This window comes from Portunus trituberculatus, chromosome 41 (genome assembly GCF_017591435.1).
Source record: "Portunus trituberculatus isolate SZX2019 chromosome 41, ASM1759143v1, whole genome shotgun sequence".
Classification (NCBI taxonomy): Eukaryota; Metazoa; Arthropoda; class Malacostraca; order Decapoda; family Portunidae; genus Portunus; species Portunus trituberculatus.
In genome coordinates, this window is record NC_059295.1 from 37100650 (window position 1) to 37125538 (window position 24889).

At 38.0% G+C, this 24889-nt stretch overlaps 1 protein-coding gene across 2 annotated transcripts in view; it reads right to left on the reverse strand.

The window, feature by feature from the left end:
• LOC123517121 (ankycorbin-like) overlaps nt 1–24889 on the reverse strand; it is a 52525-nt gene that overhangs the window by 19293 nt on the left and 8343 nt on the right. For both annotated transcript variants that reach the window (XM_045277039.1, XM_045277038.1), the window contains 3 exons: nt 3622–3702; nt 2933–3016; nt 2701–2829 (listed from right to left, as the gene is read on the reverse strand). In XM_045277039.1, the coding sequence (XP_045132974.1) occupies nt 2701–2829; nt 2933–3016; nt 3622–3702 (294 nt within the window). The remainder of the gene's footprint in view (nt 1–2700; nt 2830–2932; nt 3017–3621; nt 3703–24889) is intronic.

The following is a 24889-nucleotide window of genomic DNA, read 5'->3' on the forward strand; positions in this document are numbered from 1 at the left end:
CTCCATATATTATACCTTTTATCTATGTCTATTTTCATTGCCTCATTTAACTTTGTTTCCACCAGGCATACAATATCTGGTTCTTCTTTCTTTATGTAATCTCTTAATTCTAATTTACTAGATAAAATCCCATCTATGTTTGTATACATCATTTTAATCTCTTGTTCTTATCATTTTAGTTAAACCTGCTCCATTCTTTTCTCTTCTTTCTCTTTTATATACCATTTCCTTATCCTGTCTCCTATAATTCTCCAAAAAAATGCCTTCTTCTCCTCCTCTGACCTTTCATTATTTTTTTCTCTTGCTTCTGCCACCAGTTCATTGTGTCTCTTCCTTTCCTCCTCGTTTCTATTTTTCTTTATATATATATCTTTGCAACCTTCTGTTTCTCTGAGTTTCGTTTTTCTATATAGTACTTCTGCTGCTGCTTGTGATTTTAGTAATATATAGAAAAACGAAACTCAGAGAAACAGAAGGTTGCAATATATATTTAGAAACGAGGAGGAAAGGAAGAGACACAATGAACTGGTCAGAAGCAAGAGAAAAATAATGAAAGGTCAGAGGAGGAGAAGGCATTTTTTTAGAATTATTCAGGATAAGGAAATGGTATATGAGAAAGAAGAGAAAAGAATAGCATTTAACTAAAATGATAAGAACAAGAGATTAAAAATGATGTATACAAACATAGATGGGATTTTATCTAGTAAATTAGAATTAAGAGATTACATAAAGAAAGAAGAACCAGATATTGTATGCCTGGTGGAAACAAAGTTAAATGAGGCAATGATATGGTCCCATTCTATGGATTTCTTCTACTTCCTCTTCTAAGTTCTGTCTATCCTCGTCATTCAGATGTTTTAGTAGGTCTTTTACTGATTTCATTTCGTCTTTTTCCCCTCTTGGTCTATATTTAAAAAATTTTTCTTTCAGTCCAAAAATAATTACACTCTTCTTTTTTTCCGCAATTTCTCTTACTAAATTTTCTTTTTTCTTGAGGACTCCTATCATTTTGCTTGTCATATTTTCATCTCTTTCTTTTAACTGTTCTTGAAATACTTCTTGAAATGATTGTGTGTGTGTGTGTGTGTGTGTGTGTGTGTGTGTGTGTGTGTGTGTGTGTGTGTATTTCTGTGTGTCCTGCATGACACAAGTCCTCTGTACAATACCACAGCTCAAAATGCTACTAGGATTGTTGACCCTATGCCGTAAGAAGCTGATATAATAACAATAATCTCTTGATTGAGATAGAAGTAATAAACTATAGCATAATTTGGTCTCCCCTATAAAGTTTTCTACGTTTTCTATGATACTCAAGACTGGATTCTACCCGACGAGTCAAGAGGAGTTGCCAGGTGTCTCCTACTTTTCCATAAAAACTCAAGTGAGGCCCTTGTTATAGTATCTGGAGCCCTCATGATGGCAACACTAAGTGGGGAGGAGTCACAAGAGCAGGTCTGAAGGGAAACACGCTACGAAAATTAAAAACATTCCCCGCGAAAATTCATGATTACATAAGCGATCGTCACGTCACAGTACTCGAGAGGCTTGATTATATAAGCGATCGCCGCAGTTTAAGGGTTAATTTATATCGTGCATACCATAAATGAGGTGTATAGAATACAAGGGGCTCAAGCGCCACATTTTGAGAAATGCACTTTTGTACAGCATTGTCTTCCTCAAACCCTCCTCTATCCAGGGAAAGAATGTTTGAGCCCGGTAGCCGCTCGCAAAGTGGTCGAAAATCCCATAATATGAAGGGTGGTATTCCCCGTATCAGGCCCTCAGGCTGAATGGTACGCACAAGAGACCAGAGAGATGGCTAAAGAGCCACTTCCTCCCACACCCAATGGGCAGTGCGCTGTCAGTCACGGGACTGTGACGTAGCCATCCGCCAGCCAGTGAGCGCGCGACATTGGTGTGACGTCACGGCATGTTGGCCAGTCTTCCTCATACCCTCGCCTCGCGGAATATTAATTTGTGTTCCCTGCTACTTTTTTTTTTTTTGCAATACTTGAATGTGTACAACATACAAGTCATACACATACATACGCACACTTATTCACACATACACATTCATACACACATATAGACACACAAACACATTAATACACATACATATATACACATACACATACACATACACATTCATACAATAATATTTTATGAATTTAAGAACATTTCAAAGTGAATTGGGACATGTTTGAGTATTAAAAACACGAATATGTAAAAAAAAAAAAAAGGAGAAAAACGCAGTTAATGTGGCAACATTCAGAATGTGTAGTTGTAATGTTTAATTTTTTACATGAAATTAAAAGTCAAATGATAGACCTTTCGAATAAAACAAACTAGAGCTTTCTATCTCATTTAAAAAAAGTTACGACATTCTGAATATTGCCAAACTTTAACTGCGTTTTTCTCCACTTTTTTATTTTGTCACTTGAGCCCCTTGTATTCTACATGCCTCAAATATTGTATTTATCTTATATTAAATCTATATTTGGTTGGTATTTAACGCGTTATTTTTATTTATTTATTTTTTTTTTTTTGGCGGGGGGTAAATTCATATCACAAGAACAAATTAATTATATTTCTATGGGAAAAATTTATTTGATATATGATATTTTTTATATACAACGATTGTCATGGAATGAATTAAAATCGTATGTCGAGGTACCACTGTATATATATATGAAACTGTACCTGTGTCTCTATGTTGGTGTGGACAGAGTCAGATTGCGCCTTCTGGTGTGAATGTCGCTGCTCTTCAATTAACTCATGCCAATGTTCTGAGTGTGTTGTCACTTCCTTCAGCTGCTCCTCTAATCTCACCTGAAAAAGATGATAATGATGACTTTATTCACCTACTTCTGGACAGCAGAGAAAATAGGTCACATGAAGAGCATTCCATTATGTTAACCTCAGTATGTCTCACCTTTTCAAGCTCAGTAGTAAATATGTCTCCCTGAAGACGAGCAATTTGTACATCTTTGGCTCTTAAAGCTTTCTCCATTTCTGCCTGTCAAGATTAAGATCAATTATCAATTATCATTCAGACTATGATACTTCAGGTGATGATCTTCATTCTATATACTAAATTCTTCAGCAATGCTGTATGGTTTGTTATTGGGTATCATTAGAGTCTAAAAATTTAAGGCTTTATTTTATATCTATTAATCTCAAGTAATCAATATTATTTCTTTAATTCTATAAGTAGTATATTATTATTCTGCAAACCTTTTTACAGTTATAAGGATATTAGCAATCTTGTTAAAGATTTTAAAGTCAGAGAAAATCTAAATTATTAAAAGAAATCTATAGAAGTGCAATAAGAAGACCTAGGCTAGTGAGGATGTAGTATGGAGCAGTGTGACAAAGGACTTTTGTTGTGATCACTTCCTTGAGAAATAATAAAAATCTTACTAGAGGAAGTTAAGACTTCAATAAATATCTTATAGTCACATCCTAAACAGTTTAATCTTATAATACTATGTATTGTTACCTAAATTTTTATTTCTCAATAAACTCCATGGATTCCAAGCATATGCAATGATGCATAGTAGGGCTCTCTCTCTCTCTCTCTCTCTCTCTCTCTCTCTCTCTCTCTCTCTCTCTCTCTCTCACCATTTCCCACTTCATCTCTTCCACTTGTAGTTTTAGTCCACCCTTGTTCCCAACTGACAGGGAGCGAAGAACCCATCCTTTCTGTGGATGCAAGATATGAATAAGAACATAAAATTGAGGCCAATGATAAAAAGAGAGAAAAAAGAGAGAGATATATAGAGAGAGAGAGAGAGAGAGAGAGAGAGAGAGAGAGAGAGAGAGAGAGAGAGAGAGAGAGAGAGAGAGAGAGAGAGAGAGAGAGAGAGAGAGAGAGAGAGAGAGAGAGAGAGAGAGAGAGAGAGAGAGAGAGAGAGAGAGAGAGAGAGAGAGAGAGAGAGAGAGAGAGAGAGAGAGAGAGAGAGATACATATAAGTGCAATTAAATCTGGAATGAGCCTGAAAAGAAAAGTGTGTGCCATGTTGTCTATTAATTTGAAGTGAAATTTAACGATAGGACATATGGAGACATGACCATCACTTGTTTCTTGAACATGGCAAATACCTAAAAGTTGCATAAAAACAGTAATGGAGACAGGACAGTATAAGCTTAATAGCTCCTCTCCCACATGTCACAACTAGGTAAATACACACACACACACACACACACACACACACACACACACACACACACACACACACACACACACACACACACACAAAGAAATAGTGTGGGAAGACTACGAATGGTGAATGGCGGTGAGTGGGCAGAAGAATTGTTAAAGGTAGCAACAAATAACTTGATGACACAGTGGGTGAGATCACCAACAAGGTGCAGGGGACAAGATGTTGCAGCAAGGTTGGATTTGGTATTTACCAGGGGAATCTCTCTAAAAGAGGAAATTGAACATGAATGTCCCTTGGGGAAAAGCAATCATGATGTCTTAAGCTTTGAGCTGGATACAGAATTAAGCACGAATAAGATTGTGGAACACAGGGAGGAAAAATTAAATTATACTAGGGTAAATTATAACCATATAGGGGAGTTCTTTAATGAAATTGACTGGTCCGTGGTATACCAGGAAAGAGATATGCAATTGAAGTACGATAAATTCATGGATTTGTATAACTCTGCTGTGAAAAAGTTTGTGCCATATTACAGAAAGAGGGCTTTAAATAATAAACAGTGGTTTAATAGGAATTGTGAAGAAGCAAAACAGAACAAAGAAAAGGCATGGAAGAAACTTAAGAAAAACAGTGATGTATTATCAAGGGAAGGTTACAAAACAGCAAGGAATAGATATGTTGAAGTAAGGAGAACAGCACAGAAGGAATATGAACAGAGGGTGGTGGAAAACTGTGATAATGACCCAAAAATGTTTTACAAATTCATAAATGGAAAACTAAATAAAAGGGAGGCAATAGAAAAGGTAAAAATCGGGGAAGAAGTATATGAAGATGCTGGAGATATAGCTGAAATTTTGAACGACAACTTTTGCAAAGTGTTTACAAAGGAGGAGCATTTTATGGGAGGAAGGCCTACGGAAATAAAGCAAATGCAGGACATCATGGTTACTAAGGAAGATGTAAGGAAAATTATAAGCAATCTGGATATTAATAAATCAATGGGGCCTGATGGCATATCTGGGAGGTTGCTAAATGAATGTAAGGATCAATTTTTGAACCCCGTATTTGATATTGTGGAAACCTCCATACGAACAGGATTAGTCCCGAAAGAGTGGAAAGAGCTGACATTGTGCCTATATATAAGAATGGTAGTAGAATGGAACCACTAAATTATAGACCAGTATCGTTGACTAGTATATTGTGCAAGGTATGTGAAGAAGTAATTAAAGCTAAGTGGAGTGAGTATCTAGAAAGTGAAAACATTCTGAGTGAAAGGCAGTTTGGTTTCAGAAAAGGAAGATCGTGTGTATCCAATTTATTATGTTTTTATTCAAGAGTGACTGACATACTACAACATAGAGAGGGATGGATGGATGCTATCTACCTGGACTTGAGAAAGGCCTTTGATAAAGTACCACACAATAGACTGATGTGGAAACTAAAGATGACTGGAGGAGTAAATGATAAACTAGCAAAATGGATGGAAAATTACTTAATGGGAAGAGAAATGAGAACAGTGGTGAGAGGAAGGAAGTCCGAGTGGAAGAAAGTAACCAGTGGAGTTCCACAAGTGTCAGTGCTGGGTCCCATCATGTTTTTGATTTATGTTAATGATATGCCAGTAGGAATTGATAGTTATATGAACATGTTTCCGGATGATAATAAAATTATGAGGAGAGTAAAGAATGTGGAAACATTGATAAGAGAAATAGCAGAAAAGAAGAAGAGTGTATTAATATTTGGGATGAAAGAACAAAATATAACATATAAGCCTAAGAGAATTAAAGAAGAATTAAAAACAGTAAGAGATCTTTTCAAAAATCTAAATGATGAGGAAAAAAAAAAAGACCTACAAGAAGAAGTGCAGGAGATCCATAGACTGGGTCCGTATAAGGAGGGAGTAAGGAGACCGATTAAAGTAGTACTGAAGTCACAATAATCTGCGGAGGACATTTTATATAGAACATCAAAATTAAGAGAGGTAGAAGGTTGTAAAGAGGTGTACGTAAGAAAAAATAGAAATGAGGAAGAGAGGAGAAGATATAAGGAATTGGTGGAAGAGGCGAGAAGGAAAAATGATGTATGTGGAATAAAGGAATGCGGAGGAACCCCTAGAGGGAGCAGTGGGTGGACCGTAATGTATACTAATATAGATGGGATACTGTCAAGTAGATTGGAATTGCAAGACTATATGATGGTGGAGAAGCCTGATATAGTGTGTTTGACTGAGACAAAATTTCATGAAAAAACAAAGGTAAATTTGGATAATAAATATAATATATGGAGAAAGGATAGAGAGGGTAAAGGTGGAGGAGGAGTTATGATTATGACAAAGAAGGAGATAAATGTGGATAAAGTTTGGTATGGGATGAACAATGCAGAAGTGATAAGCATAAGGTTAAAAAGTGATGGAAAAGAATTAATAATCATGGTGACCTATGTACCTCCTAAAACAAATTCTTGGACATTAAGGGAATACGACAATATGATCAAGGATACTTTGCAGTTTGGAAAGTGTATTAACTGAAAAAAGAAAGGTGATACTAGTAGGAGATTTTAATTGTAAAGAAGTGGATTGGGAAAATCTAGTAAGTGGTGTTGGAGAGGAAGCATGGGAGAGAGATTCCTTGATCTAATGATGGAAAATATGATGGAACATAGAGTGAAAGAAAATACTAGATATAGAGGAGATAATGAACCGGCTAGACTGGATTTGGTGTTAACACGAGAAGTGTACCTATGTGGGGATATACAATATAAATGTCCATTGGGGAAGAGTGATCATATGGTTATGGAAATGCAGATGGCAATAACACAGCGAAGGAGAGATGAGACATACAGGAGTGGTAGATTGAATTATAGAAAGATGGACACAGAAAATTTGAAAAACTATTTCAGAACATTAGATTGGGAGGAGATGTTACAAAGCAGAGAAGTGCAAAAAAATTTTCATGAAATATTATAAAGAAGGAGTTATGAAATTTGTACCAAAGTATAAACCGAGAGAGGAAGGAAGAAAGGATTGGTTTAATGCAACTTGTGCTAAGGCTAAAGAAAAGAGAGATGTGGCTTGGAAAAGATGGAAAAGGAGCAGGAATATACTAAATAAGGAGAATTATAGAGTGGCAAGAAATGAGTATGTGAAGGTAAGGAGGGAGGAAGAAAGAAAATTTGAAAAAGATATTGTAGACAAGAGTAAGGAACATCCAAAATTGTTTTACAGGTTCATAAATGGTAAACTTAAAAAGAGAGAGTCCATTGAAAGATTAAAAAGGAGAGCAAGGGATAGTAGATGACCCTAAGAATATAGCAGAATTGCTAAATAATAGGTTTCAACAAGTATTTACTAAAAAAACAATGTTTGTAAAGCCTCAGAATGTAGAAGGAAATGTGCACATGGATGACATTAAGATACCTAAAAAGGAGTTATATAAAATGTTGGAGGAACTTAAAGATGATAAAGCGATGGGACCAGATGAAGTTTCAGGCAAATTATTGAAGGAATGTAGAGAAGAATTGATAGATCCATTATATGATATTGTAAGGTGCTCATTAGAAACCGGGGAAGAACCAGTAGAGTGGAAAAGAGCTGAAGTGGTGCCCATTTATAAGGGAGGCAGTAAAGAAGAGCCTCTTAACTATAGACCTGTGTCTTTAACAAGTGTGGTCGGTAAGATTTGTGAGAGGGTGATAAAGAAATATTGGATATGGTTCCTGGAGGATCATAAGTTATTATTGGATCATCAATTTGGCTTTAAGAAAGGGAGGTCATGTGTAACAAATCCACCGAGCTTTTATTCAAGAGTGATTGACAAAATACAAGAGAGAGAGGGATGGATGGACTGTGTATATTTGGATTTTTAAAAAAATTTTGACAAGGTACCGCACATGAGACTGCTATGGATATTAGAGATTTATGGAGGACTGAAGGGAAAAGTGTTAAAGTGGATGGAAAACTACTTGAGATGGAGGGAGATGAGAAAGGTAATAATGGATGCAAGTCGGACTGGTTGGTGGTGGAGAGTGGAGTCCCACAGGGTTCAGTGCTTGCACCAATACTTTTCCTTGTCTATATTAATGATATGCCAGAGGGAGTAAACAGTTATATTAATTTGTTTGCGGATGATGCGAAGTTGTGTACGTATGTGAAGAGTGAAGAAGATTGTGAAATTTTACAGGCAGATCTGGATATGATTTGGGAGTGGAGCAAGAGGTGGGAGATGGAATTTAATCTGAGCAAAAGTCATGTAATGGAGATGGGGAAGAGTGGAAGATGGCCAAGAGGATCATACAAGATGGGTGAAGGAGTAGTGTTGAAAAAGGTGGAAAAGGAAAAGGATTTGGGAGTGATAATACAAGACCATGGACAGTTTGAGGCTCATATTGACAAGATGTTTGGAGATATATATAATTTGATTAGAAATATTGGATTAGCCTTTCATTATATGGATAAAGATATGATGAAGAAATTAATTAGTATGGTAATTAGACCAAGATTGGAATATGCTGGAGTGGTTTGGTCCCCTTATAAAAAGAAGCATATAAGGAAGTTGGAGAGATTGCAGAGAATGGCAACAAAAATGGTACGGGAATTGGCAGAAATGACCTATGAGGAGAGATTAAAAGAAATTAATTTGCTTACCTTGGAACAAAGAAGAGAAAGAGGAGATTTAATACAAGTTTATAAACTGTTGAATGGTTTGGATGAAGTGGATAATGAACAAATGATGTTGAGAGAGGAAAATTTAAATAGAACTACAAGATCGCATAGTAAAAGATAGCCAAGGAATATGCTTGAAGGATGTGAAGAAATATAGTTTCCCACAGAGATGTGTGGAGGTGTGGAATAGTTTGAGTGAGGAGGTGGTGTCAGCGATGAGTGTGCATAGTTTTAAAGGAAAGTTGGATGTGTGTAGATATGGAGACGGGGCCACACGAGTATGATACCCAGGCCCTGTAAAATTACAACTAGGTGAATACAACTAGGTGAATACACACACACACACACACACACACACACACACACACACACACACACACACACACACACACACATAAGAAAATTGGAAAGGATATAGAATATTGCTACAAAGATGGTGCCGGAATTAAAGGACCTAACATATAAAGAACGACTGAAGGAAATGGGACTGCCAACCTTACAAGATAAAAGAGAACGTGAGGATCTAATAATAATGTACAAGATAGTCAATAGCATTGAAAAGATAAACAAAGAAGACCTGGTGCTTTTGACAGAAGAAGATGGAAGGACAAGAGGACATGAAAAGATCAGGATGAGGCAATGTGTAAAGGAAATTGAAAAATACAGTTTTCCACACAGAATGGTGGAAAGTGGAATGCTTTGGATAATGAAGTTGTTACAGCACATAATGTGCATAACTTTAAGGAAAAATTAGATAAATGGAGATATGGAGACAGGACACTATGAGCCCCACTCAAACCCTGTACAATACAACTAGGTAAATACGTACAACTAGGTAAATACACACACACACACACACACACACACACACACACACACACACAGTAGCTCAGTGGTTAGAGTGCTGGCTTTAAAGCCAGATGACCGGGTTCGATTGGCCGGGTGGAGACACACACACACACACACACACACGGGACATCGTCGATGGCGGAGGTGGTCGCTGAGCTCCAGAGCAATCATCTATAATTCTACAGTTACCTAAGAGTAACCAAGGTGGGAAAGGAGCTGGTAATGTTTGTCCCGTCTCCATATAGTCATGTTAACTGTTGATTAGCAAAATAATGTCCAGTGAAGGTAAATATAAACTGTAGCCTGCGTTTGAGCCATCAGCTGGTTTGTTTACGTCTGCGCAACATGGCGGCCGTGAACTCGAAAGAGGAATCAGACTTCACAGGGTTTCAAGGAATAATGGAGAAGAGCGCTTATGTGAAGAAAATTCTGGAGTTAGAAGGTAAAATTGAAAACTGTTTGAAAAGTATGAGGGCCTGGAAACGAGTTATGACAATGTAAAGAGAGACTGTGCCGATATGAAGAAGGAAAATGCAGCACTGAAAGAGGAAGTTAAGCTAATTAAAGTGAATTGCGAAAATGTGGAGAATCTCTAGGAAAAGTGATGGAGAAGCAGGCTGAATGGAAAAAAGTCAGGAAGTGGAAAGAAAGGAGGTAAATTACAAAGTTGCAAGTCTGGAAAAGGAAATCAAAGAGTCAGGGAGAAAACTTTGGGCCTTGCTGAAATTATAGATCAACAGATCATAGAAGAGAAGATAGCTGAGAAAGTGGTGAAGGTTATTAAGTCAAATGAGACATTGGTGAGGGAAACTGTAGACAAAAAGAGATGTGTGGTGATATTTGGTGTGGAGGAGGATAAGACACCGAGTAAAATGGAGAGAGAGAAAACATAAAAAGGTGATAAATAATATCATTAATGTGGTGCAAGAGGAGGAAAAGACCTAGTACAAGAAATAGAGGACTTCCATAGAATTGGAAAGTTCACAAGAGAAGGTATGAGGCCAATAAGAATCAAACTTAAGTCACAAAAGGATGTAGATGAATTGGTGGAGAAGTCATGGAGGCTAGCCCAGCAGGAAACAACAAGGAAGATTTGGTTGAGAAGAGATCTCGGTGAAAAGGAAAGAGAAATGTTAAATGAGTTGAGAAAGGAGGCTTTGAAAAAATGAAGAGAGGACAGAAGAAGAGAAGAAAGAGTTTTTCTGGAGAATCTTGGATATGAGACTGAGGAAGTGGTTCATAACCCAGAAAAGTACAGCAAGAAAGGACTAAAGAAACTTACATATGAGCGAAATGTAATGTATTCCAACATAAATGGAGTGATATCGGGATTTTAGAACTCAACGATTACTTGAGGGACAAGAACCCAGATATTGTGGGTCTTACTGAAACAAAACTGAGAGAGGGAGAAGACCTGATGAAGGTTGGAGAAGGAAATATAACGTTTGGAAAAGAAATAGAGTAGGTAAGATGGGAGGAGGAGTGATGTTGCTGGTTAAAAAGATATAAAGGTGGATCAAGTGAAAAAGGTATGGGAAAGGCAGAAGTGCTAAAGATCAGAGCAGAAACTAATGAAGGAAAAAGAGGCACTACATAGTGGTGTACGTACCACCTAAGACAAATGCATGGTCAGTACAGGAATATGAAGAAATGATAAGTGATACAGGAACATGTCTGGAAGAAATGTTGGGTGGCTGTGAACGAACTATAATGATGGGAGATTTTAATTGTAAAGAGGTGTGTTGGGAGGACTGGTCAATGGAAGGATCAGAGACAACATGGGGAAATACACTATTGACACTGGCAATGGAAAATGTGTTAACTCAGTGGGTCAAAGAAGATACTAGGTTTGGAGGAGAGGGAGCATCGTCAAGACTGGACTTGGTCTTTAGTACAGAGCCAATGGTCATTGAGGAGATGAGGGTGGAGTGCCCTTTAGCAAAGAGTGATCATGCAGTTTTGGAGTTCAAGGTGATAGACGAAGAGAAATCTAGAAGAAATGAAGAATATAAAGTGGGAAGATGGAATTATGCCAAGACAGATTTTGGAAACCTAAAGAAATTCTTTCAAGAGACAAATTGGATGAAATTCAAGAGTGCTAAGGAGCAAATGAAAAGTGGAAGGAATTTATAAAAATATACAAAGAAGGTGAGAAAAATTTGTACCAATAAGACAACATAGAGAAGTTGGAAAGCAGGACTGGTTTAACGATAGATGTGAAAAGGCTAGAACAAGAAAAGAGGATGCATGGAAGAGGTGGAGAAGGAAAAGACGGATTAAGCAGTGGAAAGTTACAAAAGAGCAAGAAATGAATATGTGTTGATTAGAAGAGAAGAAAGAAAGAAACAAGAAAAGGATATAATTGATAAATGTAAAGACCAACCAAGGCTTTTTTACAGACATGTGAACAACAACATCAAAAATAGAGAAAGTATTGAAAGTTTAGAAGTAAATGGAGTATACAGTGAAGATCCCAGGAAATGGCAGAGGCTATGAATGGATGCTTTCGGAAGGTATTCACAAAGGAGACTGCTTTTGACAAACCACTGGTAATGGAACAGAAAGGGATTATGAAGGAGTTTCAAGTAACGGTGGAGGAGATCAAGAACATGATGGGGAGTTTAGAAGTGAGAAAAGCTGTGGGACCTGATGGGGTATCAGGATGGATTTTAAGAGAATGCAGGAGCAATTGGCAGAAAAAGTTTGTGAAGTAATTGATGCCTCATTAAGGGAAGGCGTAGTGCCCCAAGACTGGAAAAGAGCTAACATTGTCCCAATCTATAAATCAGGTAACAAGAGAGACCCATTGAACTATAGACCAGTGTCACTTACAAGTGTGGTAGCTAAGATGTGTGAGAGGGTGGTGAAGACTAGATGGACAGACTTCTTGGAGAAAATGACATACTTTGTGAGTGTCAATTTGGTTTTAGGAAAGGGCGTTCATGCACGACAAACCTGATATGTTACTATTCGAGGGTGATAGATGTAATACAGGAAAGAGATGGTTGGGCTGATGGAATATATCTGGATTTAAAAAAGGCCTTTGATAAGGTACCACACCAGAGACTGATCTGGAAACTTGAAATGGTAGGAGGAGTGCATGGCAGTTTACTAAAATGGATGGAAGACTTTTGGTAGGAAGAGAAATGAGAACAATAATTAAGGACAGACCATCAGAATGGGGATTGGTGGAGAGTGGAGTTCCACAGGGATCAGTGTTGGCACCAGTAATGTTCGCAGTCTACATAAATGACATGGTGGATGGGGTGTCCAGTTATGTGAGCCTATTTGCAGACGATGCAAAATTGTTAAGAAAAGTGAGATGTGACAAAGATTGCGAACTACTCCAGGAAGACTTGGACAGAATATGGAAATGGAGCTGTACATGGCAAATGGAGTTCAACACGACAAAATGCAAGAAAATAGAGTTTGGCAAGAGTGAAAGAAGAATCAGGAGTATGTACAAGATAGGAAATGAAGACATAAAACCAGTCATGAAGAAAAGACCTTGGGGTGACAATTACCAATGACCTATCGCCAGAGAGACATATAAACAAAATAATTGGAGAAGTATTGAACTTATTGAGGAACATAAGAGTGGCGTTCAGATATCTAGATGAAGAAATGATGAAGAAAATAATTACTGCAATGATAAGACCGAGGCTTGAATATGCAACAATACAGTGGGCTCCGAACTTAAAGAAACACATAAGGAAACTAGAGAAAGTACAGAGGGCTGCAACGAAAATGGTGCCTGACTTAAGAGATTTGACTTATGAAGACAGACTGAAAAGAATGCAACTTCCAACCCTGGAAAACAGAAGAGAAAGGGGAGACCTGATAGCAATATACAGAGTGATGATTGGCATGGAAAAATGGATAGGGAAGATCTGTGTATGTGGAATGGAAGAATGTCGAGAGGGCATGGGAAAAACTAAAATGGCCACTTATAGGAGAGATGTGAAAAATATAGCTTCCTCATAGAAGGGTGGAAGCATGGAATAGTTTAGACGTGGAAGTGGTCAACGCAAGGAATATTCATGATTTTAAGAAAAGCTGGACATTAATAGATATGGAGACGGGACAACACGAGCATAGCTCTTTTCCGTATGTTACAATTAGGTAAATACAATTAGGTAAATACACACACACACACACATAATGAAAGATTTTTAATAAAAAGAGAAACAATCATAATGATCAAGAATATAAAGAATATGATGGACCAGAGAGTAAAGGAATGCACAAGATTCAGAGGAAACCTGGGGAGAAAGATTCTTGAACCTAATGATAGATTGGACCTAGTTTTTCACAAGGGTTTTTACAAGGGTATACAAATGAATGACGATATAAGATATAAGTGCCCATTGGGAAAGAGTGACCATGCAATATTAGAAATAGATATAGAAGAAGGAAAGGAAGATAGAGACGATTCATACAAAGGAGACCGATTAAATTACAGAAAGGCTGATATTGAGAATCTCAAGAACTATTTTAAAACGTAGACTGGGAGGAGATGGAAAACTCAGAGACAATGCAAGACAAATATAACTTATTTTTGGAAATATACAAAACAGGAGTCAGGAATATGTCCCAAAATATAGACCAAAAGAAGAAGGAAAGAAAGATTGGTTTAATGCAAGGTGTGCTAGGGCAAAGGAGAAAAGAGATGGAGCATGGAAAAGGTGGAGGAGAAATAGAAATCCAACAAACAAGGAAAACTTCAAGGCAGCGAAAATGAATATGTTAAGGTGAGGAAGGAAGAGGAAAAGAACTTGAAAAGATATTGTCGAAAAATGTAAGGAGCAACCAAAATTGTTCTATAGATTCATAAATGGAAAAATTAGGCAAAAGAAACAATAGAAAGGTTAAAAGGAGAGAACGGGATGGTGGAAGACCCAAAAGTATGGCAGAACTATTAAATAAAAATTCAGGAGGTCTTTACTAAAGAATCCAAATTTGAGAGGCCACAGGGTAATAGAGAGACAATCTATATGAAAGAGATTAAAGTAACCAAGCTTGAAATAAAAGAGTTAATGAAGGAACTGGATGAAGAGAAGGCAATGGGACCAGATGAAGTCTCAGGCAGAATACTGAAAGAATGTAGGAAGAACTAGCAAGTCCTATATACAACATCATAAAATGCTCAATAGAAAATGGAACAGTGCCAGTAGAATGGAAAAGAGCTGAGGTGGTTCCCATATATAAGAGCGGAAGGAAAGAAGAACCTTTAAATTACAGACCGGTATCACTAACTAGTGTAATATGCAAGATGTGTGAAAGAATAATAAAGAAACAATGGATCGAGTTCCTTGAAGACAACAAATTAATATCAAATAGCCAATTTGGTTTTAGAAAAGGACGGTCTTGTGTAACTAATTTATTGAGTTTCTATTCTAGAATAGTTGATAGAGTACAAGAGAGAGAGGATGGGTTGACTGCATCTATTTGGATTTAAAAAAGGCGTTTGACAAAGTGCCACATGCAAGATTACTGTGGAAGTTAGAGGAGAAGGGTGGCTTAAAAGGAAGCACATTGAGATGGATAGAAAATTATTTGAGGGGGAGAGAAATAAGGACGGTAGTTAAAGATATGAAGTCAAAGTGGAGAGCAGTAGAAAGCGGAGTGCCACAGGGGTCAGTATTGGCACCAATACTTTTCCTCATTTATATTAACGACATGCCAGAAGGAGTGAACAGCTACATAAATTTGTTTGCGGATGATACGAAACTGTGCAGAGTTATAAAGCAAAAGGAGGATTGTGAAATACTGCAAGAAGACCTAAATAAGATCTGGGAATGGAGTAAGAAGTGGAAATGGAATTCAATGTGAACAAAAGCCATGTCATGGAAATGGGAAAGAGTGAAAGATGACCTGTGGGAATCTATAAGATGGGAGATGGAGTAGAACTGGAGAAAGTCAAAAGGAAAAGGACTTAGGAGTGACGATGGAAGAAAACAATCAACCAGTAAGCCATATTGATAGAATTTTTAGAGAAACATATAATTTGCTGAGGAATATTGGAGTAGCATTTCACTACATGGACAAAGAAATGATGAAGAAATTGATAAATACTATAATAAGACCCAGATTGGAATATGCAGGAGTAGTGTGGACCCCTCATAAAAAGAAACACATAAGGAAATTGGAGAGGCTACAAAAATGGCTACAAGAATGGTCCCAGAACTTGAAGGGATGACATATGAGGAGAGACTAAAGGCTATGGATCTACCAACCTTGGAACAAAGAAGGAGAGAGGAGACCTGATACAAGTCTATAAATTGATCAACGGAATGGACCAAGTGGATAATGAGAAACTGATCCTGAGAGAAGAATATGACATCCGAAGCACAAGATCGCATAGTAAAAAGCTGAGAAAGGGAAGATGTCTGAGAGATATTAAAAAATACAGTTTCCCGCAGAGATGTATTGAGACGTGGAACAGTTTAGATGAAGAAGTAGTGTCTGCAACGAGTGTGCACACTTTTAAAGTAAGATTGGATAAGTGTAGATATGGAGACGGGGCCACACGAGCATAAAGCCCAGGCCCTGTAAAACTACAACTAGGTAAATACTAGGTAAATACATGCGTGCGCGCGCACACATATGAAGAACAGCTGAAGGAAATGGGACTACCAACCTTACAAGATAGAAGAGAACAAATAGACCTCATAACAGTGTACAAGATAGTCAATGGCATTGAAAAGATAGACAAGGAAGACCTGGTGCTGGTGACAGAAGAAGATAGAAGGACAAGAGGACATATAAAGGAGATCAGGATGAGGCAGTGTGTGAAGGATATTGGAAAATAGAGTTTTCCACCTAGAATGGTGAAGTGGAATGTATTGAATAATGAAGTTGTTACAGCACATAATGTGCATAACTTTAAGGAAAAATTGGATAAATGGAGACATGGAGACAGGACACTACGAGCCCAGCTCAAACCCTGTACAATACAACTAGGTAAATTCACACACAGTCAGTCTGTTTTCAATGATACTAAATTTATGAGAAGGGTGAATAGAAAAGAAGATTGTAAAGTACTACAACAAGACTTGGATAAAACAATGAAATGGTCACTCAAATGGGAAACAATTTAATACAAAAAAGTGCAGCATATCAGAATTTGGAGTGAGCAATAGAAGGCCAAGGGGAGTTTACTCAATGGGGAATGAAGAAATTAATAAGTCGGAAAAGACCTAGGAGTAACCATTGTGGATAACCAAAGGGAGTTTATTCAATGGGGAATGAAAAAATTAAGAAGTCTGAAGAAAAGACCAAGAAGTAACCATTGTGAACAACTTGTCACCAAAAAGCACATAAACAGAATTACAGGAAATGCCTATGAACTTTTGAGAAATACAAAGATAGCATTCACATATATACACAAAGATATGATAAAGAAAACTGCTAACGACTCTAATATGCCTAAAATTAGAATAAGCAGCTACATTATGGTCACCGAACAAAAAGAAACACATAAAGGAACTAGAGACAATAGAGAGGGCAGCAACAATGCTTCCCTAAAGTTTAAGTGAGTGGTCATATGAAGAAAGGCTACTAATACTAGGTCTTACAACCTTAGAACAGAGAAGGGAAGGAGATCTAATAGCAATGTACAGAGCAATGAATGGACAGGACAAATTAGATAGAGGAGACTTACTAATCTGGGACAACAGTGACACAAGAGGACATGGAAAGAAATTAAGAAAGGACAACTGCAGTAGAGATATCAAGAAGTTCAGCTTTCCATAAAGATGTGAAGAGGTGTGGAACCGTTTAGATAAGAGTCGCTGAAGCAAGAACAATCAATAAGTTCAAAGAAATGTTGGATTTGCATAGATATGGAGATGGACAGATGGGACACACAAACAACAAAACACACACACACACACACACACACACACACACACACACACACACACACATTTATAAAAATATACAAAGAAGGTGAGAAAAAATTTGTACCAATAAGACAACATAGAGAAGTTGGAAAGCAGGACTGGTTTAACGATAGATGTGAAAAGGCTAGAACAAGAAAAGAGGATGTATGGAAGAGGTGGAGAAGGAAAAGACGGATTAAGCAGTGGGAAAGTTACAAAAGAGCAAGAAATGAATATGTGTTGATTAGAAGAGAAGAAAGAAAGAAACAAGAAAAGGATATAATTGATAAATGTAAAGACCAACCAAGGCTTTTTACAGACATGTGAACAACAACATCAAAAATAGAGAAAGTATTGAAAGTTTAGAAGTAAATGGAGTATGCAGTGAGGATCCCAGGAAATGGCAGAGGCTATGAATGGATGCTTTGGAAGGTATTCACAAAGGAGACTGCTTTTGACAAACCACTGGTAATGGAACAGAAAGGGATTATGAAGGAGTTTCAAGTAACTGTGGAGGAGATCAAGAATATGATGGGGAGTTTAGAAGTGAGAAAAGCTGTGGGACCTGATGGGGTATCAGGATGGATTTTAAGAGAATGCAGGAGCAACTGGCAGAAAAAGTTTGTGAAGTAATTGATGCCTCATTAAGGGAAGGTGTAGTGCCCCAAGACTGGAAAAGAGCTAACATTGTCCCAATTTATAAATCAGGTAACAAGAGAGACCCATTGAACTATAGACCAGTGTCACTTACAAGTGTGGTAGCTAAGATGTGTGAGAGGGTGGTGAAGAATAGATGGACAGACTTCTTGGAGAAAATGACATACTTTGTGAGTGTCAATTTGGTTTTAGAAAAGGGCGTTCATGCACGACAAACCTGATATGTTACTATTCAAGGGTGATAGATGTAATACAGGAAAGAGATGGTTGGGCTGATGGAATATATCTGGATTTAAAAAAGGCCTTTGATAAGGTACCACACCGAGACTGATCTGGAAACTTGAAATGGTAGGAGGAGTGCATGGCAGTTTACTAAAATGGATGGAAGACTTTTGGTAGGAAGAGAAATGAGAACAATAATTAAGGACAGACCATCAGAATGGGGCTTGGTGGAGAGTGGAGTTCCACAGGGATCAGTGTTGGCACCAGTAATGTTCGCGGTCTACATAAATGACATGGTGGATGGGGTGTCCAGTTATGTGAGCCTATTTGCAGACGATGCAAAATTGTTAAGAAAAGTGAGATGTGACAAAGATTGCGAACTACTCCAGGAAGACTTGGACAGAATATGGAAATGGAGCTGTACATGGCAAATGGAGTTCAACACGACAAAATGCAAGAAATTAGAGTTTGGCAAGAGTGAAAGAAGAATCAGGAGTATGTACAAGATAGGAAATGAAGACATAAAACCAGTCATGAAGAAAAGACCTTGGGGTGACAATTACCAATGACCTATCGCCAGAGAGACATATAAACAAAATAATTGGAGAAGTATTGAACTTATTGAGGAACATAAGAGTGGCGTTCATATATTTAGATGAAGAAATGATGAAGAAAATAATTACTGCAATGATAAGACCGAGGCTTGAATATGCAACAATACAGTGGGCTCGAACTTAAAGAAACACATAAGGAAACTAGAGAAAGTACAGAGGGCTGCAACAAAAATGGTGCCTGACTTAAGAGATTTGACTTATGAAGACAGACTGAACAGAATGCAACTTCCGACCCTGGAAAACAGAAGAGAAAGGGAGACCTGATAGCAATATACAGAGTGATGATTGGCATGGAAAAATGGATAGGGAAGATCTGTGTATGTGGAATGAAAGAATGTCGAGAGGGCATGGGAAAAACTAAAATGGCCACTTATAGGAGAGATGTGAAAAATATAGCTTCCTCATAGAAGGGTGGAAGCATGGAATAGTTTAGACGTGGAAGTGGTCAACGCAAGGAATATTCATGATTTTAAGAAAAAGCTGGACATTAGTAGATATGGAGACGGGACAGTACGAGCATAGCTCTTTTCCCGTATGTTACAATTAGGTAAATACAATTAGGTAAATACACACACACACACACAGAGCGGACGTGCTCCATGAGAGAGTGGCATCTAACTCACTCCACACGCTAAGCAATGAGTGAGAATCGTTATTGGTAGTGAGGGGCAACCAGAGCGAGTGAACGAGTGTACAGAGTGAACGTAGCCTGGTGGCGTGTACATGGGAGTGATCGGAGGTGTGAGAACCTCCACACTCCAAACGACAGAGCGGGAACCACACAAAGGCCAGCCATAGCAGCCGCCAACGCATCCCACCACACACACGTAGCTACCAGGCCTGGCCCCCAGTGACCACACACCCACATGCTCCCAGGAAGAGTAAAAAAAATGGATAGACCGGTAAGAAATAAATTACCAAATTCAAAATATGTTGATGAGGCCCAGGGAGCAAAGCCGAAAGTGGCCAGTCAAAGCATGAGTCCATCTTCAACAGGGCAACAATGCAAGGTAGATTGGTAATGTTGGAGAAGAGATTTGAGGAGTTGGTGAAGGAATTAAAAGTTCAGAGGAGTGAGGAGGAGCAGGATAGAGAATTCCAAGGCTTTGAAGGAAAGAGTTAAGAGACTGGAGGAAAATGAAAAACGATTGGTGGATGAGAATGCACACTTGAGAGTGGAGGTTGAAAAATACAAGAGACGGTTGGAGGAGAAAATGGAGAGAGTAGTAAAGGAGAAAGATGACTTTAAGGAAATGATTAGTGAGCAGAATGAAAGGTTTGAAAGGAATGGGAACTGAAGAAAACACAATGGACTGAGTCGAGGGAAGCAGAGATGGTTGGATTACAAGAAATAATTAAAGATCAGTTGAAGGAAGACAAAAAAGAAAGGTCCAAGGAACTGGTTAATGTAATGAAGAATAAGGAAACATTGATAAGGAAATAGCAGAAAAGAAGAAGTGTGTTAATATTTGGGATGAAAGAACAAAATATAACATATAAGCCTAAGAGAATTAAGGAAGAATTAAAACAGTAAGAGATCTGTTCAAAAATCTAAATGATGATGAAAAAAGACCTACAAGAAGAAGTGGAAGAGATCCATAGACTGGGTCCGTATAAGGAGGAGTGAGCAGACCGATTAAAGTAGTACTGAAGTCACAACAATCTGCGGAGGATATCCTATATAGAACATCAAAGTTAAGAGAGAGAAGGTTGTAAAGAGGTGTTTGTGAGAAAGAATAGAAATGAGGAAGAGAGAAGATATAAGGAATTGGTGGAAGAGGCGAGAAGGAAAAATGATGAGCGGTCTGAGGAGGAAAGAGAAAGTTTTTGGAGAGTTATAGGAGAGAGAGTCAGAAAGTGGTATGTGGAAAGAAGGAATGCGGAGGAACCCCTAGAGGAGCAGTGGGTGGACCGTAATGTATACTAATATAGATGGGATACTGTCAAGTAGATTGGAATTGCAAGACTATATGATGGTGGAGAAGCCTGATATAGTGTGTTTGACTGAGACAAAATTGCATGAAAAACAAAGATAAATTTGGATAATAAATATAATATATGGAGAAAGGATAGAGAGTAAAGGTGGAGGAGGAGTTATGATTATGACGAAGAAATAAATAAATGTGGATAAGGTTTGGTATGGGAAGAACAACAGAAGTGATAAGCATAAGGATAAAAAGTGATGGAAAAGAATTAATAATCATGGTGACCTATGTACCTCCTAAAACAAATTCTTGGACATTAAGGGAATACGACAATATGATCAAGGATACTTTACAGAGTTTGGAAAGTGTATTATCTGGAAAAAGAAAGGTGATACTAGTAGGAGATTTTAATTGTAAGGAGGTGGATTGGGAAAATCTAGTAAGTGGTGTTGGAGAGGAAGCATGGGGAGAGAGATTTCTTAATCTAATGATGGAAAATATGATGGAACAGAGGGTGAAGGAAAATACTAGATATAGAGGAGATGATGACTGGATTTGGTGTTAACAAGAGAAGTGTACCTATGTGGAGATATACAATACAAATGTCCTTTGGGAAAGAGTGATCATGTGGTTATGGAAATGCAGATAGCAACAACACAGCGAAGGAAAGACGAGACATACAGGAGTGGTAGATTGAATTATAGAAAGATGGACACAGAAAGTTTGAAAAATTATTTCAGAAAATTAGATTGGGAGGAGATGTTACAAAGCAGAGAAGTGCAAAAAAAATATGAGATTTTTATGAAATATTATAAAGAAGGAGTTATGAAATTTGTACCAAAGTATAAACCGAGAGAGGAAGGAAGAAAGGATTGGTTTAATGCAACTTGTGTTAAGGCTAAGGAAAAGAGAGATGTGGCTTGGAAAAGATGGAAAAAGAGCAGGAATATACTAAATAAGGAGAATTATAGAGTGGCGAGAAATGAGTATGTGAGGGTAAGGAGGAGGAAGAAAGAAAATTTGAAAAGATATTGTAGACAAGAGTAAGGAACATCCAAAATTGTTTTACAGGTTCATAAATGGTAAACTTAAAAGAGAGAGTCCATTGAAAGATTAAAAGGAGAGCAAGGGATAGTAGATGACCCTAAGAATATAGCGGAATTGCTAAATAATAGGTTTCAGCAAGTATTTACTAAAGAAACAATGTTTGTAAAGCCTCAGAATGTACAAGGAAATGTGCACATGGATGACATTAAGATACCTAAAAGGAGTTATATAAAATGTTGGAGGAACTTAAAGATGATAAAGCGATGGGACCAGATGAAGTTTCAGGAAAATTATTGAAGGAGTGTAGAGAAGAATTGATTGATCCATTATATGATATTATAAGGTGCTCATTAGAAACAGGGAAGTACCAGTAGAGTGGAAAGAGCTGAAGTGGTGCCCATTTATAAGGGAGGCAGTAAGGAAGAGCCTCTTAACTATAGACCTGTGTCTCTAACAAGTGTGGTCGGTAAGATTTGTGAGAGGGTGATAAAGAAATATTGGATACGGTTCCTGGAGGATCATAAGTTATTATCGGATCATCAATTTGGCTTTAGGAAAGGGAGGTCATGTGTAACAAATCTACTGAGCTTTTATTCAAGAGTGGTTGACAAAATACAAGAGAGAGAGGATGGATGGACTGTGTATATTTGGATTTAAAGAAAGCTTTTGACAAGGTACCTCACATGAGACTGCTATGGAAATTAGAGATTTATGGAGGACTGAAAGGAAAAGTGTTAAAGTGGATGGAAAACTACTTGAGATGGAGGAGATGAGAACGGTAATAAGGGATGCAAAGTCGGACTGGTTGGTGGTGGAGAGTGGAGTCCCACAAGGCTCAGTGCTGGCACCAATACTTTTCCTTGTATATATTAATGACATGCCAGAGGAGTAAACAGTTATATTAATTTGTTTGCGGATGATGCGAAGTTGTGTAGGTGTGTGAAGAGTGAAGAAGATTGTGAAATTTTACAGGCAGATCTGGATAAGATTTGGGAGTGGAGCAAGAGGTGGCAAATGGAATTTAATCTGAGCAAAAGTCATGTGATGGAGATGGGGAAGAGTGGAAGACGGCCAAGAGGGTCATATAAGATGGGTGAAGAAGTAGTGTTGAAAAAGGTGGAAAAGGAAAAGGATTTGGGAGTGATAATACAAGACCATGGGCAGTTTGAGGCTCATATTGATAAGATGTTTGGAGAAACGTATAATTTGATAAAAATATTGGATTAGCCTTCCATTATATGGATAAAGATATGATGAAGAAATTAATTAGTACGGTAATTAGACCAAGATTGGAATATGCTGGAGTGGTTTGGTCCCCTTATAAAAGAAGCATATAAGGAAGTTGGAGAGATTGCAGAGAATGGCAACAAAAATGGTTCCGGAATTGGCAGAAATGACCTATGAGGAGAGATTAAAAGAAATGAATTTGCTTACCTTGGAACAAAGAAGAGAAAGAGGAGATTTAATACAGGTTTATAAACTGTTGAACGGACTGGATGAAGTGGATAATGAGCAAATGATGTTGAGAGAGGAAAACTTAAATAGAACTACGAGATCGCATAGTAAAAAGATAGCCAAGGGAATATGCTTGAAGGATGTGAAGAAATATAGTTTCCCACAAAGATGTGTGGAGGTGTGGAATGGTTTGAGTGAGGAGGTGGTGTCAGCGAGGAATGTGCATAGTTTTAAAGGAAAGTTGGATGTGTGTAGATATGGAGACGGGGCCACACAAGTATGATACCCAGGCCCTGTAAAATTACAACTAGGTGAATACAACTAGGTGAATACACACGCACACACACACACACACACACACACACACACACTAATGTAGTGGTTAGCACGCTCAACTTACACTCGAGAGGGCCGGCTTCAAGTCCCGGGAAGTGGCGAGGCAAATGGGCAAGCCTCTTAATGTGTGGCCCCTGTTCACCTAGCAGTAAATAGGTACGGGATGTAACTCGAAGGGTTGTGGCCTCGCTTTCCCAGTGTGTGTTGTGTGTGATGCAGTCTCAGTCCTATCTGAAGATCGGTCTATGAGCTCTGAGCTCGCTCCGTAATGGGGAAGACTGGCTGGATGACCAGCAGGCAACCGAGGTGAAGGTGAATTACACACACACACACACACACACACACACACACACACACACACACACACACACACATGTGTGTACAAGTTATTAAACCATATGGAAAAGATAGAATGACAAGACCTAGTATCACTGATGGAGGATGGAGATAGACGAACATGAGGACATTCCAAGAAGATCATGGAAAGTCAGTGTCTGAGGAACATTATGAAGTTCAGTTCTCCACATGGATGGTGGATATCTGGAATGGATTGAGTGAAAAGATTGTAGCAGCAGAAAGTGTGAACAAATTTCAGGAAAAATTGGATAAACGTAGATATGGAGACAGGTCACTATGAGCCCTGCTCGAACCCTGTAATATACAACTAGGTAAGTAATACTAGGTAAGCACAACTAGGTAAATAAGTGTACGTGGGAGTACAAAATGGGAGAAGAGGTTATGATGAAAAAGGAAGAGAAGTACCTGAGAGTGATTATATACGACACCCTGATCCCAGAAAAGCACATAAATAGGTTATTTGTTTTAAAATATAAAACACTAACAAATATCAGGGTGGCATTTAATTACGTGGACAAGAATATGATGAAAAAGATCATAACCACAATAATAAGACCTAGACTTGAATATACAGCAGTGGTGTGGTCACCACACATGCAAATGGACATCAGTAAACTAGAAAGAATCCAAAGGATAGCCACAAAAATGGTTCCGGAAATAAAGGACCTTCCCTAGGAAGACAGACTAAAAGAAATGGAGCTACCAAATTTGAAGGATAGAC